Consider the following 13,065-nt stretch of genomic DNA (forward strand, 5'->3'; position numbering starts at 1 on the left):
TTTTATTTATTTTGTTCTTACTTCAGCTACTGTTTAGTATTCCCGTAGATTTAGCAGACGACGTTAGTTAGCTTCGTCTGTTGACTGTTGTTTCGACAAGTTCGAAGTTTGGCTTTGGCAAGCAAAGTTTTTGTAAATTTTGTTTTCTTATTGTGAATTCATCTATCTATCGGCCTAATAATGCCTGACAGTAAGATCATTGATGCAATTCTTTATTGAAATAATGTATAATAACGTTAAATTGAATTTCGTTCCAGGAGACGGGCAGGACGCTGGACCTGGGGAAGCGTAAGAAATGATTCATTCATTTAAACCATATTCCAAATTAATTGAGCTTACTGTTTTTATTTGTTAATCCGTAGATCCTCCAGGTTGACAAACGATGACTTCCGAAAGTTGATGATGACACCTCGTGCTGGATTTGGATCAGGTTCAGGTTCTTCAAGTAATTTGGGGATGGGGTCTGTTCGGGGAGAGAGTAGTGTTCGTAAAACAACACATGGGAAAAGTGACCAGAAAAGAGCTAAAAAAAGGTGGGATACTTATTCAAACTATGCATTATTAATTGTTAACACCTTTGAATAATTTTAGTGAATACTTGAAAGAGAAAAAAGAAGAAGAAGAAATTCTAGCTGAACTTGCAAAAAAATATCGCGATCGTGCTAAAGAAAGACGTGATGGAGGCGAAGCTTCTGGCCCTGATGCGTTAGCGACACTTGGAGCTTATCGTGCTGTAGCACCAGATATAAAATCGTACTACAGCCATACTTTTCTACTGAAAAACTTCAAACAATAAACATGAATCAAATTTCTTTTACAGAACAATGGATGCTGCTGAACGAAGGAAACAAATGATTCAAGAATCAAAGTTTTTGGGTGGTGACATGGAACACACTCACTTGGTGAAAGGTCTCGATTATGCTCTACTCCAGAAAGTACGCAGTGAAATTGAGCAGTTTGAAGAAGAGGATGACGAACAGCTCGAACAAGCTGTTGAAGGCGAAAAAAAAGAGGGAGAAAAGGAAGTCGAGAAAAAGAAGGAAGGTGATGATGAGATCCAGTTTAAAACAATTATTGGGAAAAACATTTTTAGGTAAAACTTTATATCATTGAAATGATTATGAGTTAATTTATTGTTTTATTTATTTTAAAATGCAGGGCCGTATTCAGATCAAAACCACCTGAGCGAAACGAACATTTCCTTCCTGGTCGAATGGCGTACCTTATCGAGTTAGAAGATGAGAATGCCGAGTCAGACATACCAACGACCGTGTTGAGAAGCAAAGCTGATTGCCCCGGACTGGAATCCTTAGCCACTTTGTCTACAAATGACATTGTCATTAATAAGCTGACGCAAATTTTATCGTATCTCCGGCAAGGAAAAATCGGCAAAAAGCTCAAAAAGCCCAAAGAAAACAAAGAAATGCCACCCCCGCAAATCATCCCCGGCCTGAAAGTCAACAAATCCACAATAGTAGAGGACACCATCTACAGCAATATCGGGACTTATGTGGCCCCGACAAAGGAGAAAACTGCCTCTAGTAGTTCACGTGACAGGGAAAGGCGAAGTGACAAGCGTGACTACTTTGACGACAAATCCCGCAAGGATAAAGACGGAGATGCTGATCGAGACAAGTCCAAGGATGCTTTGAAAAGCGCCGCAGTTTTGGAAGCTGAACGGACTCTGGGTGCCCTGCTAAAACCAGGAGCAGCTGATGCAAGTTTTCAATAATGATACTGAGTTTCATCTTTTACCAGTTATTGATTGTCTATTGATTCACAGAAACGAGATGGCGGGTCTTCCAAGAAGGCAGATAAAATGCTTTCTAAACTATCCGCTGAACCTGAAGGATATGCCGAATGCTATCCTGGTTTCGAGGAAATGAACGACGCTCTTGAAGACTCGGACGATGAAGCCGATTACTCAAAAATGGACCTGGTAAGAAATGATTGGAAAAGTTGATTGAAAATTTATTTTACAGATTCTTTTTGTAAACTTATTTCCCAGGGCAACAAAAAAGGACCAGTCGGTCGATGGGACTTTGATACAGCGGAAGAGTATGGTGATTATATGAACAAAAAGGAAGCCCTTCCTAAAGCTGCCTATCAGTATGGTATCAAGATGGCCGACGGACGCAAGACGCGCAACAAGACTGTTGTCAAAACAGATAAGACGGAGAAAGCGGAACTGGATCGAGAATGGCAGAAGATCCAATCTATTCTACATAAGCGTAAAGGAGGTCCATCGGGAGAAACACAGTAAGTTTCATAGTTATTTTTAAATGTTTTCTTATATAATTTATGATTTCTTATTCGTTTAGAAAACCGGAGAAGTCTGTTCGTCGCAATTGATATTTTTCATCATCATTGTTTTTTCCTTCATTAACATAATTCTACTGTATTGACCGCGAAAATGTTTCCTAATGTTCCCAATCAACTGCATTCATTTAGGTACCCATCGTGAATGAAAAGATTTGTTTTTCGTACCCTCACTAGCTTCATATATATTTCATCACAAGTGCAGTGAAACAATTCCAGAGCATCAGTCAATTTCATTCCATTTTTTTTTTCTAAACAAAAACTATTTTGTGGGCCAAAAGATATTCAACAAGACAGAAAGTGAGAAAAGTATATAGTGGTTCGTCAAAGACTAACCCATATAAAAAGAAAAAGGATAAACACACATGAAAGTCACCACAAAGCACACCAACGAGCATCGAAAGAGGGCATGTGACAACTATGGCACAACTCTATTTGTCAATCTTGTCTATCAAGAAGAATGAAGGGGTTGGGGCTCATCGCAACGGGCCAAATGGATGGAAAGAAAAAAGGCTGCTTGGGAGGAGTTTTCCATTTCATCTTGAAAGTAGCGGATAGATAGATATATATCGTGGTTGCCACACATAGACAAGTCGGGAAAAAAAAGAAGAAAAATAATGATCGAATGTGTGGAATGTATCTAAACTGCAAAAAGAGAAGGAGGGTTGGTGCCAGAGAGGGAGGCCACAGCGACAATCATTGTAGTGATGAAGCTCGCAGGTGTTCGGTGCGCTAATTGTACTATATTTAGTAGGGGACGTTGGAGAACAGGTACGACACCGACTCGCCATTGTGGGTGCGTCGTACGGCCTCGGCGAACATCATCGAAACGTCTATCACCTAAAAAGACAATGAAATGTAAAAAAAAAGAGCCAATGCAAAGAGTAGTGCTAATTTAGTTTACCTGGATTTTGGAGCACTCTTTCATGTGTCTATCTTGAGGTATAGAATTAGTGACAACTACCGCCTCGAAACAGGCGTTGTTGATGCGTGATATGGCAGGGCCAGAGAAGATGCCGTGTGTTAAAATGGCATACACTTTCGTGGCACCTGCTTCGAGTAGTCTGTAGAAACGGAAATTAAGACAATAAATCAATAACTCCCCTTTAATTGAAAAAAACTATTATTTTACTTGTCTGCTGCGTGGCAGATTGTGCCGCATGTGTCAGCCATGTCGTCGACCAGGATGGCAACACGATCTTTGACGTCTCCGACAAGAACCATGGCAGCCACTTCATTAGCCTTCTTTCGCTCCTTGTGGATCAAGGCGAAATCAACGTTGAGTCGATCGGCAATCGAAGTCACCCTGTTTTTCAAACAAATTCGTTGCAAGAACATTAAAAATAGAAACGTGGTTTTAGAGCCTACCTTTTAGCACCGCCCGCGTCTGGCGAAACTATAATACAGTTGCGCCACTCCGGAATGTTTTCTTTAATCCACTTCAAGACGGCAGGTTCAGCATAGAGATTGTCGACGGGGATATCAAAGAATCCTTGAATTTGAGACGCATGTAAATCCATTGTAATGATATGATCTGCTCCAGCTACACTTAACATGTTAGCCACCAGCTTGGCTGAGATGGGGGCTCGACTCTGTCCTCCAGAATAAGTCAGTCAATCAAAGATTAAAAGAGAAAAAGACATAAACACTACGAAAAGAAAACCTTTATGTACGATTCCAACTAACAACTATTTAAGTTTTGACGGAACGTGGCACTGACCTTCTTGAAATTATTATACCCATAATTTACGCAAAGCTGTGTTTTCGCGCGTTGGCGATTTGTGAAACGTCAGGTTTCAGCAAGAAAGATAAGAAAGTACCTTGCAACTAATCATTTCCCTTACTGAAGAAGCATCGACACGAGAAATCCCATCAGTTGCACAAATCGCCATCATGAGATCTTGAAGTGACCATATTCGCAGCCAGGGCTGATACTGTACGCTTTTTTTGAGGGCTTTGAAGGATCGTATTTTGGACAGGTGATAGGGAGGAGGCGGTGCGCAGATTTCAGGCAACTACACAGGACAGCTATTTTTGATCAAACCAAAAGGGGAGCACTTACCGTGTGTTGCACTCCCTGAAAAATTGGCAACAAACGAGCTATGAGCAAACTGTGGCGCAGGACAACTTATTCAACACAACTAACAAATAGGGGGAGGGCAGTTAAGTTTGTTAATTGTTGTACACACAGAAAGGTTATTTTTTTTAATACTTTAAATTTGGTCTACCCATTTAATGTTTCAACTGAGCTGCCGGGCATTCCAAAGAAGACGCAGGAATCTAAATTTATGTTTTCAACTATCTTTATGGTTCTAAATATTACCTTGTCTTTTTTATCCTGTCTGGCGTAAGGAAAACATGGGATGACAGCGGTGACTCTTGAAGCAGATGCAATTTTACAGGCATTGATCATGATGAGTAGCTCCATTAGATTGTCGTTAATCTCTCCTGATCCACTCTGGACAATGTAGACATCTTCTCCTCGAACAGACTCTCCGATCTCGACACTTTGAAAGAATGACAATGTGATGATGATGACTGACAGATGTGATATTTAAATAAAAATGACAAATTACTTGGTCTCGAGGTTAGAGAACTTTTTTGCCACGACTCGGCCAAGTTCGATGCCCAAACGGTCGACCACTTTTTGAGCCAAATCGGGATGAGAGGAGCCGCTGAAGACCTTAATGTTGGGCATCTTTCTGCCTAGATATTTCCCGACAGAAAACTTGGGGGAGAACTGGGCGGTGGGCTTATTTTTCAACAGACACCGGGCTCTTCAAAAGTTAAAATATAAAATAGGAGCGATTTGTAATTTCTAAATTATTAAGATGTATTGATTTAATTACCTATTTCTGTCGGCACTGTATGGACCTGGCATTGGATGGGTTGCTACCAAATGGTACCAGGTGGCGCTACTAAATGGTGGTGGCGCTAATATGAGAAAATGCCTCAACAGGCTAGTTTTTAATTGGTGTCGATTCTCAAATTATATTAACCATTAATAGGGTGATTTCTTAAAAGTATTAAAACATTTCTTAATAACACATGAATTTTCGACCATGTATTAAAGTTAATTGACATGTCAATATCTTTAAAAATTCAAAGGACGAAGCGGCTACGCTGTGCTCTACCTGCGGCAAGATTGATAAACGGGCCTCTTTAGGCCTACCTTTAATTCTTTTTTACTCAAAAAAGCTTATGATATAACGATACATTTTTGCGATCCCTGATTAAGAAACCATATTAACTCATTTCCTTGCAGATATGCTCTAATCAAGGGCTCATGGGAGAATCGACTCCGCTAATATGTAGTACGTGACATGCTAGAAGCACGTGGAAAACGTCTGCTGTATTCATCAGACATCCAGTCTAGCAGACTAGCATTTGACAGGCTGAGGCTGTGGAGTTCGATAGTTCATTGACCACCTTATCTCCGAAATGGCTACTTCAAGGTCGTGTACTCAAAACTGATGATGACGCAATGCCACATGAAACTGTTCAAGTAAACTGTATTATGCAACACCCAAAACCACGTGCGAAAGATATATCAAAACCTGAATTCAGTGGAATTGATTCATGACTAAACGTATTACCCACAGGCTACAGCTTGGTAGGGAATATTGATAAACATTCTATCAACATTTTTACCGGATCGGAATGGTGTCAGACTGCAGACTTTACCCCCAACGTGATACCAAAGAAAATGAACCAGATTGCATGTAACCTAAATTTGAAAACCAATCAATGAGGATGAATAATATCACTTTTTCACACTTTACAGGACGGACTAGAAATGGTTATAGGGATTATGCATTGATAATTACTGTGCCTCAAAATTGTCTACAAGTTGTGATTGAAATTGTTGGTTATAATATGAAAAAAGAAACGTTGAATGTGGGAGCTGCAACAAGAGAGGTATGAAATATGAGGTGGCCAGTTAGATTGCTTGTGTCAACTGATACTACTATTCTTAAGCAGATCATATTGAATTGCTTGCTGAGACAAATCATTGAAATCTTTTTGTAAGTTCATCTGAATGAAATCAAATGTGAAGATCTTTACTTATTTATGGTATAAAACCAGCATTCAGGAATTGTTTTTGCATTGGAGCTGGCTAAGTCAGAAAGATGACGGAATCGCGAGGTGAGGCATTGTCATCTGGACTGGGATCTCTTATTCCGCCATTCTGTGGCAGCATCTGACGTAGACGCATAGCTTGAAAATAACCAAGTTCCGGCCTTCGGTCACGACCCTCAACCATATCCTTCACCTGATGAGTAAAATGTAATTTAAAACAATCAAGTTTTTTTTAAATTGTAATATATATAACATTTTTTCGTAATTATGAATAGTCACCTGTGATGAGTGAACGACAAGACCATTCTTCTCGGTTATGATGTCACGAGTGTGGAGAATGTCGTCGACAGATATTCCCCGGCTGGCGTCATCTATTAGGATCGTCCTGTAGCCATGTTCTAGAGAATCCCTAGCTGTCGCGCCTTAAAATGTTTTCCCGAGTCAGCAATTGCAGATATCCATTTCAAAGAATTATTTGCTTACCGACGCAAACATCGTAGGCGAGTCCGCAAACGTACAGGTCTGTAATTTTCTTTTTTTGCATCAAAGAACCTAGGTCCGTTTTTGACATTTTGTTGTTATCCCAGAAAGCTGAATAGGAATCGATATCCGGATGAACTCCTTTGTGGACTAGTATTCCATTTTCCAGTATCTACAGGATGATAAATTGGTGAGTTACTTTCATAATAGTACCTTAGAAATAAAATACCTTCATGGCTGGATGGAGCTCAGCTCCCCACGAATTCTGCACGCAATGCTTCGGCCATAGTTTTTGTTCGTTCAAGGGAGGCCCTTCGAAGACTACCGTGTCGTACGTTACCGCTTCTTCCGCTTTTTTCTGTTCGATAAAACGTGCATGTAATAACTTAGGTAATCATAGGGATGAACGCGTTAATATCCTCCCCCCCCCCCCTACCCCAAATTTGTGTGATGGATCGAGAAATTATAAATAGTCCACTGCAGAAAGTCTGAGCATGCATGCGATCACCTTTCGTGCAGTAAGGGTCGGTAAAAAATAAATTGCGGCGTTTACTTTCAGATCTCATTAAAAGTAATTGCGTGTGTAGTGACGTACTTGGCTGGATGAGTGAAGTTTACGTTTGCCAACGTTCTCGATGAACGAAACGTGGTTGTCGGGATGCCAGTCGAGGGAGTAAAAAACCACTTCGAACGGTACGGTTTCCAGCAATTTGTTGGTAGGTTTTAGGACGTCTTGACCATTCTACGGTTATTGAGAAAGAATTAGAAATCGAGTCAACAATTTGAGTTATTTAGAAAAACAAGTGTTTTACCTGCTGAGCTGGGCATTGGGATATGGACAGAGATCCGGTAATGAAATCATTTTGAACGTCGACGATAATCAAAGCGCTCACGGGACGAACGATCTAAACAATCCCGTCAAACGTAAATTCACTTTAAAATAGAAATTTTCGTGATCACACCCATCTCGCAGGCCCAGTGCCACACTCTACAAATAATTGCTTAGCCCGATTTACGGAAATAATAATAAAAAGGGGTGTATCAATCACGATCGTTTTCCCCGAAATTGGAGGGGGGAGAGTCTAGAAAAATGCAGGTGGGAGGCATGAGTGATTGAATTGCGTGTCGGTGTGTCACAATATTGCAGAAGTGTTGTGTGCCGCAGCAGCAGCAGCAGAGAGGCAAAGAAAAAAACAAACTTTTTTTTTCCCCATTTCAAAGCTTGTTTCCCCCCCCCCTTTTCTTTTATATATATACACCAAGAACTTGTGATTGAGTAGCTTTTGTATTTATTTATAATATAGTGTACTATATGTTCGGCCCCTCATGGCTGGCTGGCTGGCAATAGTACGCGTGTTTCCCAACATCGCATAAACATGCCGGGTCAATTGAAAAGACACGCGATGGTTGCTCTAGCCCCACAGTTGCGTTTCTTTCCGTCCGATATATACACATTTTCTCTCCCATTTCTGTATAGTATTTCCTTTCTTTTTTTTTTCCCAGGCGCTTACTGTTCCTATTCTCGAAATATCTATAATATACACGAGGTCGTTTTTTCTTTTACGACCGGTGCCTCGTGCCGCTGCACAACAAAAAGCTCAGCCCGTTTCATCGATCAACTTTACTTATTCTACGCCGTCTGTTGTCTAGAACACTCCCTCTCTCTTTCAAGGCCCGTTATCTATGATCGATTAAGTGTTTGCGTTTTGGTAATAAAGTTTGACTTATCGTACGACTAGCTCTATAACTACTACCACATGTTTTCAGCAACTTTTCCCTATCCAATAATACTTTCACCATTTTTCATTTGTTATTGTTGGAAACGGACGGACACAAAGAAAACAAAAAAGGACTTACGGGCTTGATCCAATGCTTCCAGCAGAAGGCAAACTCTTGGAAATCCACATAACCGTCCTGGAACAGGTAAATTTTGAATTTAGATTTTTGAAACAACTACTTTTTGAATTTTTTGATTGAATTACTTGGTTTCGATCAAAGACGTCAAACATTTCCTGGAGCCGACTTTCCTCGATGGCGTAAGCTTTGCCCTGCTCATTGCGGAATAGAGTACGACACAGGGCGGCAAAGTCGGACAACGTCATCAAACCGTCACTGTAATAATCATCACAACAACAAATGAAATAATTTTATGTTTTAAAGAATTCTCTTCTCCCAAGGTGTTGGTGACGTCATTGGCCGAGCGGGGGGGAAATGACCTTCGCAAATGACCGGATCCAGTGAAAACGACCACCCCGTGGAAAGGGCCAATTCACAGCTTGTAAATTGTGACGGTGCGTACGTAGATAAGTATATCTATTCTATATTTGTACCTTAGATATCAAAACGCAAGGCAGTGGGGGGGAAAGTGAGAGGGAGGCATTGTTGTGGCATTGTTGTGTGAACTGTGGGATCGATAAAGTTGCGTACGTCATCGTTTCGTGACCATCAACTAAGTCACTGGTGTAGTAAATAAAGGAAAATTCAAAGAGGACGTAAGTCTAGTGGGTTGGAGGAGCGCCAAGGTCTACACACAAACGGCTCGACAACTACCGAGTTGCCGATGAGGAAGCGCCGTTGTATTATGTGTATACATATGGAAGGATCGCGTGATTAGAAATTGCTATACCAAGAACAAAAAGAATAAAACTATCCGGATATACAATTTTTTTTGTTTTTTGCCAAAAGACAGACAAGACCGGCCTTATTCAAATATTACTTTATGCAAATTTTCTTCCTACTTTTTTCTATTCGCGAAAAACTTTACTACATTGACTTTTGTTTTTATTGTTTAGCAAATACTTTCAATATGTCGAATTTTTGTCAGACAAAACTGCCGCAATGTCCCGCATCGTGCGCTGTCTCAATGACATGAAGTTTGCAGATTTGTTTGAAGGCACGGTTTGCTAGTTGTGCGTCACTTTATTATTATGACGCCTACTATTCTGGAACCTCCGTAAACATGGGGGGGGGGGGGGCTGCATAGAATACGTAACGAGGGGAGGTTGGATGTCTAGTGGACTTGTGACACGAAACTGCAGAGTGTGCTAATTTAAGCGCGCGCTAGGATACCGTACACACAGGTCCCTCCTCTACTATACAAACTTGCCAACGTGGTGTTTGCTCTCTTTCATGCCTGTGCTCACACAACGGCTCAAAGGTCAAAGTCTCACCATCAGCACCTATTTCAACAAACCCAATGCACTTTTTTTCTTCTTCTTCTTCTCTCCTTTAGATCCTTCCCGCGACTATCAAGTGGCTAAAAATAGCAAAACGTCAATGAAACTTTGCTTATCAAATGTGTCATCACAAATATTAGCAGAGTGACATTTCGTGTACGTTTGAGTGCTCACTTTGAGTGCTCGTTTCATCGGACCGACTAATGCAAGACAATTAACTAATCGAATCTTGTTTTTTTCTTTTTTTAAGGTTTAGGCAAAAATTGGGAGGCTTGTTGTTGCGACCGAACGGTCGATATTTGAAAGGACTGGACGCGCATAGAAAGGTGTCAAGGTAGAAGCAACTTAGATAAACTCACCTGTCTTTATCGAATGCTTTGAAGCAGGCCTCCATGTTTGCTAGAAGAGTGTCGTCGTTGGTGTCGTCGACGGCTGGATGTTGTTGATCCTGATCCAGCAATTGAGCCAACTGTCCTTCGTCTGAGGCGATCAGGTCACTGCTGCTGCTACTGCACGGTTCGGCCATTCGAGCGGAATAGAGGCAGCCAAGGCAAGGCTAAAACCTTTTTGCCACGACTTGAGTAAATAGCTTCGGGTTGCTTTGGTAACCGTGGCACACGGGACAGTGCGGTCTTGTACGTACTAGCACACAGAAGGGTTGTAGGTATATTATTATAGGCTGTGCGCGCCAGAACAGTCCCATTTCTCTCCCGACTTCCTTGTTCTCCTTCCCGTGACAAGCCCGTGTACACACAAAAGTTGATCCCCTCATAAAATTATCGAGATTATACAGCCATAATTGAATCAAATGTTGCAATCGCGATAAAATAACTCCAACTTCACGAATCAACTGGGAAATCGAGTTGGGCGGAGACGCTTAGCATATCCTCGGTAGATCTATTCAATTCTTTTGGGTTTTTAAAATGGACGTGGAAATATTAACGTAACCAACATTTCTATCCATCCATCCGGATGGTATATACTTTATTGTGATTGAATTGCCCCAAGCACGATTCCCCCCCCCCCCCTTTACATTCTATGCCCAGTTTGACAACACGAACGCTGTCACGACTCGCCAGATGGCAATCAACGGGATTCGAGAAAGAAGACTAATGCTTACGTATATACACACACAGACACCCCACCTATTTGTTTTGTTAGACTTAGATTCCCACCCTTTCGACGGCCTGAATTATATATGAGCGCCTCACAGGGGTCGTAGAAAAGGGTAACACAACAACAAAACAGTACTACTAACCCCGAACTTTGTCGTCACGTCCTGCACAACTGCTGACTGGCTCCCACAAAATCGATTGCATCATCATCGTAATTATCTTATGCTTTTGAAAATGTGTGACGACGATATGCAGAGACTTGATACGACGAGTTTCTTACGTGATATTTGGCTTAAAGTAATGAGTTTGCGGATAGATTTCGCGGCATACTATAGTCTCGCTTTTTAATTTTCTTTTACCTGATGTCAGTTTTAACAGTTGCTCTCCTCTGTCGTTTCTCACAGCGTGGTGTTAAACAAGAAGAAAGATTTTCACGGCTGGCGGCGCGACTCCACAGCACTACACTATTACTTTTGTAACCGAGTTGTGTGTTTTTTTTTAAAGAACTTGCACAGAACGGACGAATCAATACACGCCAAAGTTGAACAAAATATATGACGGAATTTTCAGTTTTCACCGGCAGCCCAAAACTAATGACGACGAAAGTAGAACGCAACTTCCGGTGCATCCATTACAGTCACGATTTCACACATTTCTTTTATAATGACTAGCGCGGCAGTGTACGATTTAGCAAATTTTTTGCAAAAATAAATTTTTTATGGAATTATTGAAATTGTTTTAAAAAAAAAGTTTTTTTTTTAAAGAATTATGAAGCATAATTTTTCGCATAAAATTATTCAAACGGATTTTTACATCTAGAAAATCGTGCCCCGCACTTGAAACGCTAAAAGTTAAAATTTGGATAGAAACTTAACCAGAAAATGGAATTAAACATGTTTTTATTCATTCAACTATAAGAAACCAGCACTTGGGAGAACTATAATGAGAGAGGGATTCTCCTCTGCCTCATTTCATCAACCCATTCAGATAACAATGTTTTGGTTGTTTTAGGTACAGTCTCCAAGTAGAAATGTTGAGGAGGTGTTCCTTCTTCTAAGCGGACAAAGTAATGAGTGTGGAAGTAATGTATTACTCCAACTCTTCCTTTGGCATGCCTGCGAACACCCTTGTAAACAAGTCCCTTGGTAGCAAAAGATTCAGCTACCCACAAATTACTTTTAAACTCAACATTGTGTTTCTCCACAGCAAGCTTCTGGGCCTCCAACAAGGCTTCTTTTACATGGACAGCTCCTAGCTTATTCACGAAGCTAAGTTGTTTGAGAGCTTCATCAATGGACATCCCTCTTATCATTGATGCAACATACCACATCTTAAATGGGCTATACTTGATGTTGGTTCTCATGTGACAAACATACTGCAAGATTTAAATAGTTCAACTTATTGGTTTTTGCTGAAAAAAAGAAATGCTCAACTTACTGCTGGTCTTCTTTCCTCTCCAGGTAACTGTGGAGGAAACATTTTCTTATTATAGATTGGCCATTTTTGGGGCCCTTTTTGCTGCTGTGCCATTGAAACATTTGTTGTGTGGAGCAAAGCTTTGCCAAAAGTTTCATTGACTAAAGATATAGAAGTGGCATGATTAATTGCTGGTTGAAAGCTTTTGCAAATGGAAAGCAAGTTCCTGTTTTGAAATTGTCTTAACAAAAACTCCATTTTCCTGCAATAAAAATATCAATAATTAGAACAAAAATGAAAATACATTAGGATTGTTATTATTTACCTAGTTTAATATGTTCTTTTGAAGTTTTTTGTTAGACTGGACATGTGCAAATGGATGGGAGAAAAATAATAATTCTGATTGCAGACGAATCTTTAAGCAGACGCCGCCTGACGCGCTCGTGACGCTTGTTGTTATAATTTGAACCCTTCGTTTC

At 40.6% G+C, this 13,065-nt stretch overlaps 4 protein-coding genes and 2 long non-coding RNA genes across 11 annotated transcripts in view; 2 read left to right on the forward strand and 4 right to left on the reverse strand.

Annotated features, from left to right (window-relative positions):
* LOC124313621 overlaps positions 1-13,065 on the reverse strand; it is a 78,947-nt gene that overhangs the window by 47,503 nt on the left and 18,379 nt on the right. The gene's annotated exons all lie outside the window — the stretch shown is intronic.
* LOC124312999 (protein Red-like) lies at positions 64-2,911 on the forward strand. Its single transcript, XM_046777647.1, has 9 exons — positions 64-190; positions 258-288; positions 363-533; positions 592-753; positions 821-1,093; positions 1,159-1,717; positions 1,784-1,939; positions 2,009-2,259; positions 2,322-2,911. The coding sequence occupies exons 1-9, from the start codon at positions 181-183 to the stop codon at positions 2,350-2,352; spliced, it is 1,644 nt and encodes a 547-aa protein (XP_046633603.1). The 5' UTR covers positions 64-180; the 3' UTR covers positions 2,353-2,911.
* LOC124313197 (ribose-phosphate pyrophosphokinase 1) lies at positions 2,362-5,271 on the reverse strand. 2 transcript variants are annotated; one of them, XM_046777988.1, is made up of 8 exons: positions 5,169-5,271; positions 4,896-5,096; positions 4,643-4,826; positions 4,382-4,396; positions 3,688-3,911; positions 3,452-3,625; positions 3,224-3,383; positions 2,362-3,159 (listed from the first exon to the last, which is right to left on the reverse strand). In XM_046777988.1, the coding sequence occupies exons 1-8, from the start codon at positions 5,198-5,200 to the stop codon at positions 3,067-3,069; spliced, it is 1,083 nt and encodes a 360-aa protein (XP_046633944.1). In that variant the 5' UTR covers positions 5,201-5,271; the 3' UTR covers positions 2,362-3,066. The 2 variants fall into 2 exon arrangements, with proteins under 2 accessions (XP_046633944.1, XP_046633945.1); XM_046777989.1 differs by lacking the exon at positions 4,382-4,396.
* LOC124313575 lies at positions 5,690-11,707 on the forward strand. 4 transcript variants are annotated; one of them, XR_006910815.1, is made up of 13 exons: positions 5,690-5,855; positions 5,922-6,041; positions 6,104-6,237; positions 6,301-6,344; positions 6,406-6,606; positions 6,675-6,919; positions 6,987-7,069; positions 8,718-8,802; positions 8,878-8,993; positions 9,057-9,170; positions 10,306-10,389; positions 10,459-11,467; positions 11,575-11,707. It is a non-coding gene; the product is annotated as an uncharacterized LOC124313575 (long non-coding RNA). The 4 variants fall into 4 exon arrangements; XR_006910814.1 differs by lacking the exon at positions 11,575-11,707 and having other exon boundaries at positions 6,298-6,344; positions 10,459-10,588; XR_006910812.1 differs by lacking the exon at positions 11,575-11,707 and having other exon boundaries at positions 5,691-5,855; positions 6,406-6,599; positions 10,459-10,588.
* On the reverse strand, positions 5,815-10,581 carry LOC124313146 (nicotinamidase-like). 2 transcript variants are annotated; one of them, XR_006910679.1, is made up of 10 exons: positions 10,415-10,581; positions 8,862-8,991; positions 8,737-8,793; positions 7,692-7,784; positions 7,475-7,621; positions 7,109-7,237; positions 6,883-7,051; positions 6,679-6,821; positions 6,385-6,592; positions 5,815-6,046 (listed from the first exon to the last, which is right to left on the reverse strand). XR_006910679.1 is itself a non-coding variant. In XM_046777899.1 (9 exons), exons 1-9 carry the CDS (start codon positions 10,579-10,581, stop codon positions 6,437-6,439), a joined length of 1,191 nt encoding a protein of 396 aa, XP_046633855.1. In that variant the 3' UTR covers positions 5,815-6,436. The 2 variants fall into 2 exon arrangements, 1 of the variants encoding a protein (XP_046633855.1); XM_046777899.1 differs by having other exon boundaries at positions 5,815-6,592.
* Positions 12,053-13,030, reverse strand: LOC124313340 (39S ribosomal protein L22, mitochondrial-like). Its single transcript, XM_046778221.1, has 3 exons — positions 12,912-13,030; positions 12,608-12,848; positions 12,053-12,545 (listed from the first exon to the last, which is right to left on the reverse strand). Exons 2-3 carry the CDS (start codon positions 12,842-12,844, stop codon positions 12,108-12,110), a joined length of 675 nt encoding a protein of 224 aa, XP_046634177.1. The 5' UTR covers positions 12,845-12,848; positions 12,912-13,030; the 3' UTR covers positions 12,053-12,107.

This window comes from Daphnia pulicaria, chromosome 9 (assembly GCF_021234035.1).
Source record: "Daphnia pulicaria isolate SC F1-1A chromosome 9, SC_F0-13Bv2, whole genome shotgun sequence".
Lineage (NCBI taxonomy): Eukaryota > Metazoa > Arthropoda > Branchiopoda > Diplostraca > Daphniidae > Daphnia > Daphnia pulicaria.

Excerpts from the sequence above, each read along its gene's own strand:
- LOC124313146 (XM_046777899.1), bottom strand. The coding sequence starts at position 10,581 with ATGGCCGAACCGTGCAGTAGCAGCAGCAGTGACCTGATCGCCTCAGAC. Across the intron at positions 7,238-7,474 it reads AACTTCACTCATCCAGCCAA|AAAAAAGCGGAAGAAGCGGT; the intron begins GTACGTCACTAC and ends TTTATCGAACAG. Across the intron at positions 6,822-6,882 it reads CGCCTACGATGTTTGCGTCG|GCGCGACAGCTAGGGATTCT; the intron begins GTAAGCAAATAA and ends AAACATTTTAAG.
- LOC124313197 (XM_046777988.1), bottom strand. The coding sequence starts at position 5,200 with ATGCCAGGTCCATACAGTGCCGACAGAAATAG. Across the intron at positions 4,827-4,895 it reads TTCTCTAACCTCGAGACCAA|TGTCGAGATCGGAGAGTCTG; the intron begins GTAATTTGTCAT and ends ATTCTTTCAAAG. Across the intron at positions 3,384-3,451 it reads ATCTGCCACGCAGCAGACAA|ACTACTCGAAGCAGGTGCCA; the intron begins GTAAAATAATAG and ends CCGTTTCTACAG.
- LOC124312999 (XM_046777647.1), top strand. Across the intron at positions 1,718-1,783 it reads TAAAACCAGGAGCAGCTGAT|AAACGAGATGGCGGGTCTTC; the intron begins GCAAGTTTTCAA and ends ATTGATTCACAG. Across the intron at positions 2,260-2,321 it reads GGTCCATCGGGAGAAACACA|AAAACCGGAGAAGTCTGTTC; the intron begins GTAAGTTTCATA and ends TTATTCGTTTAG.
- LOC124313340 (XM_046778221.1), bottom strand. The coding sequence starts at position 12,844 with ATGGAGTTTTTGTTAAGACAATTTCAAAACAGGAACTTGCTTTCCATT. Across the intron at positions 12,546-12,607 it reads GAGAGGAAAGAAGACCAGCA|TATGTTTGTCACATGAGAAC; the intron begins GTAAGTTGAGCA and ends TAAATCTTGCAG.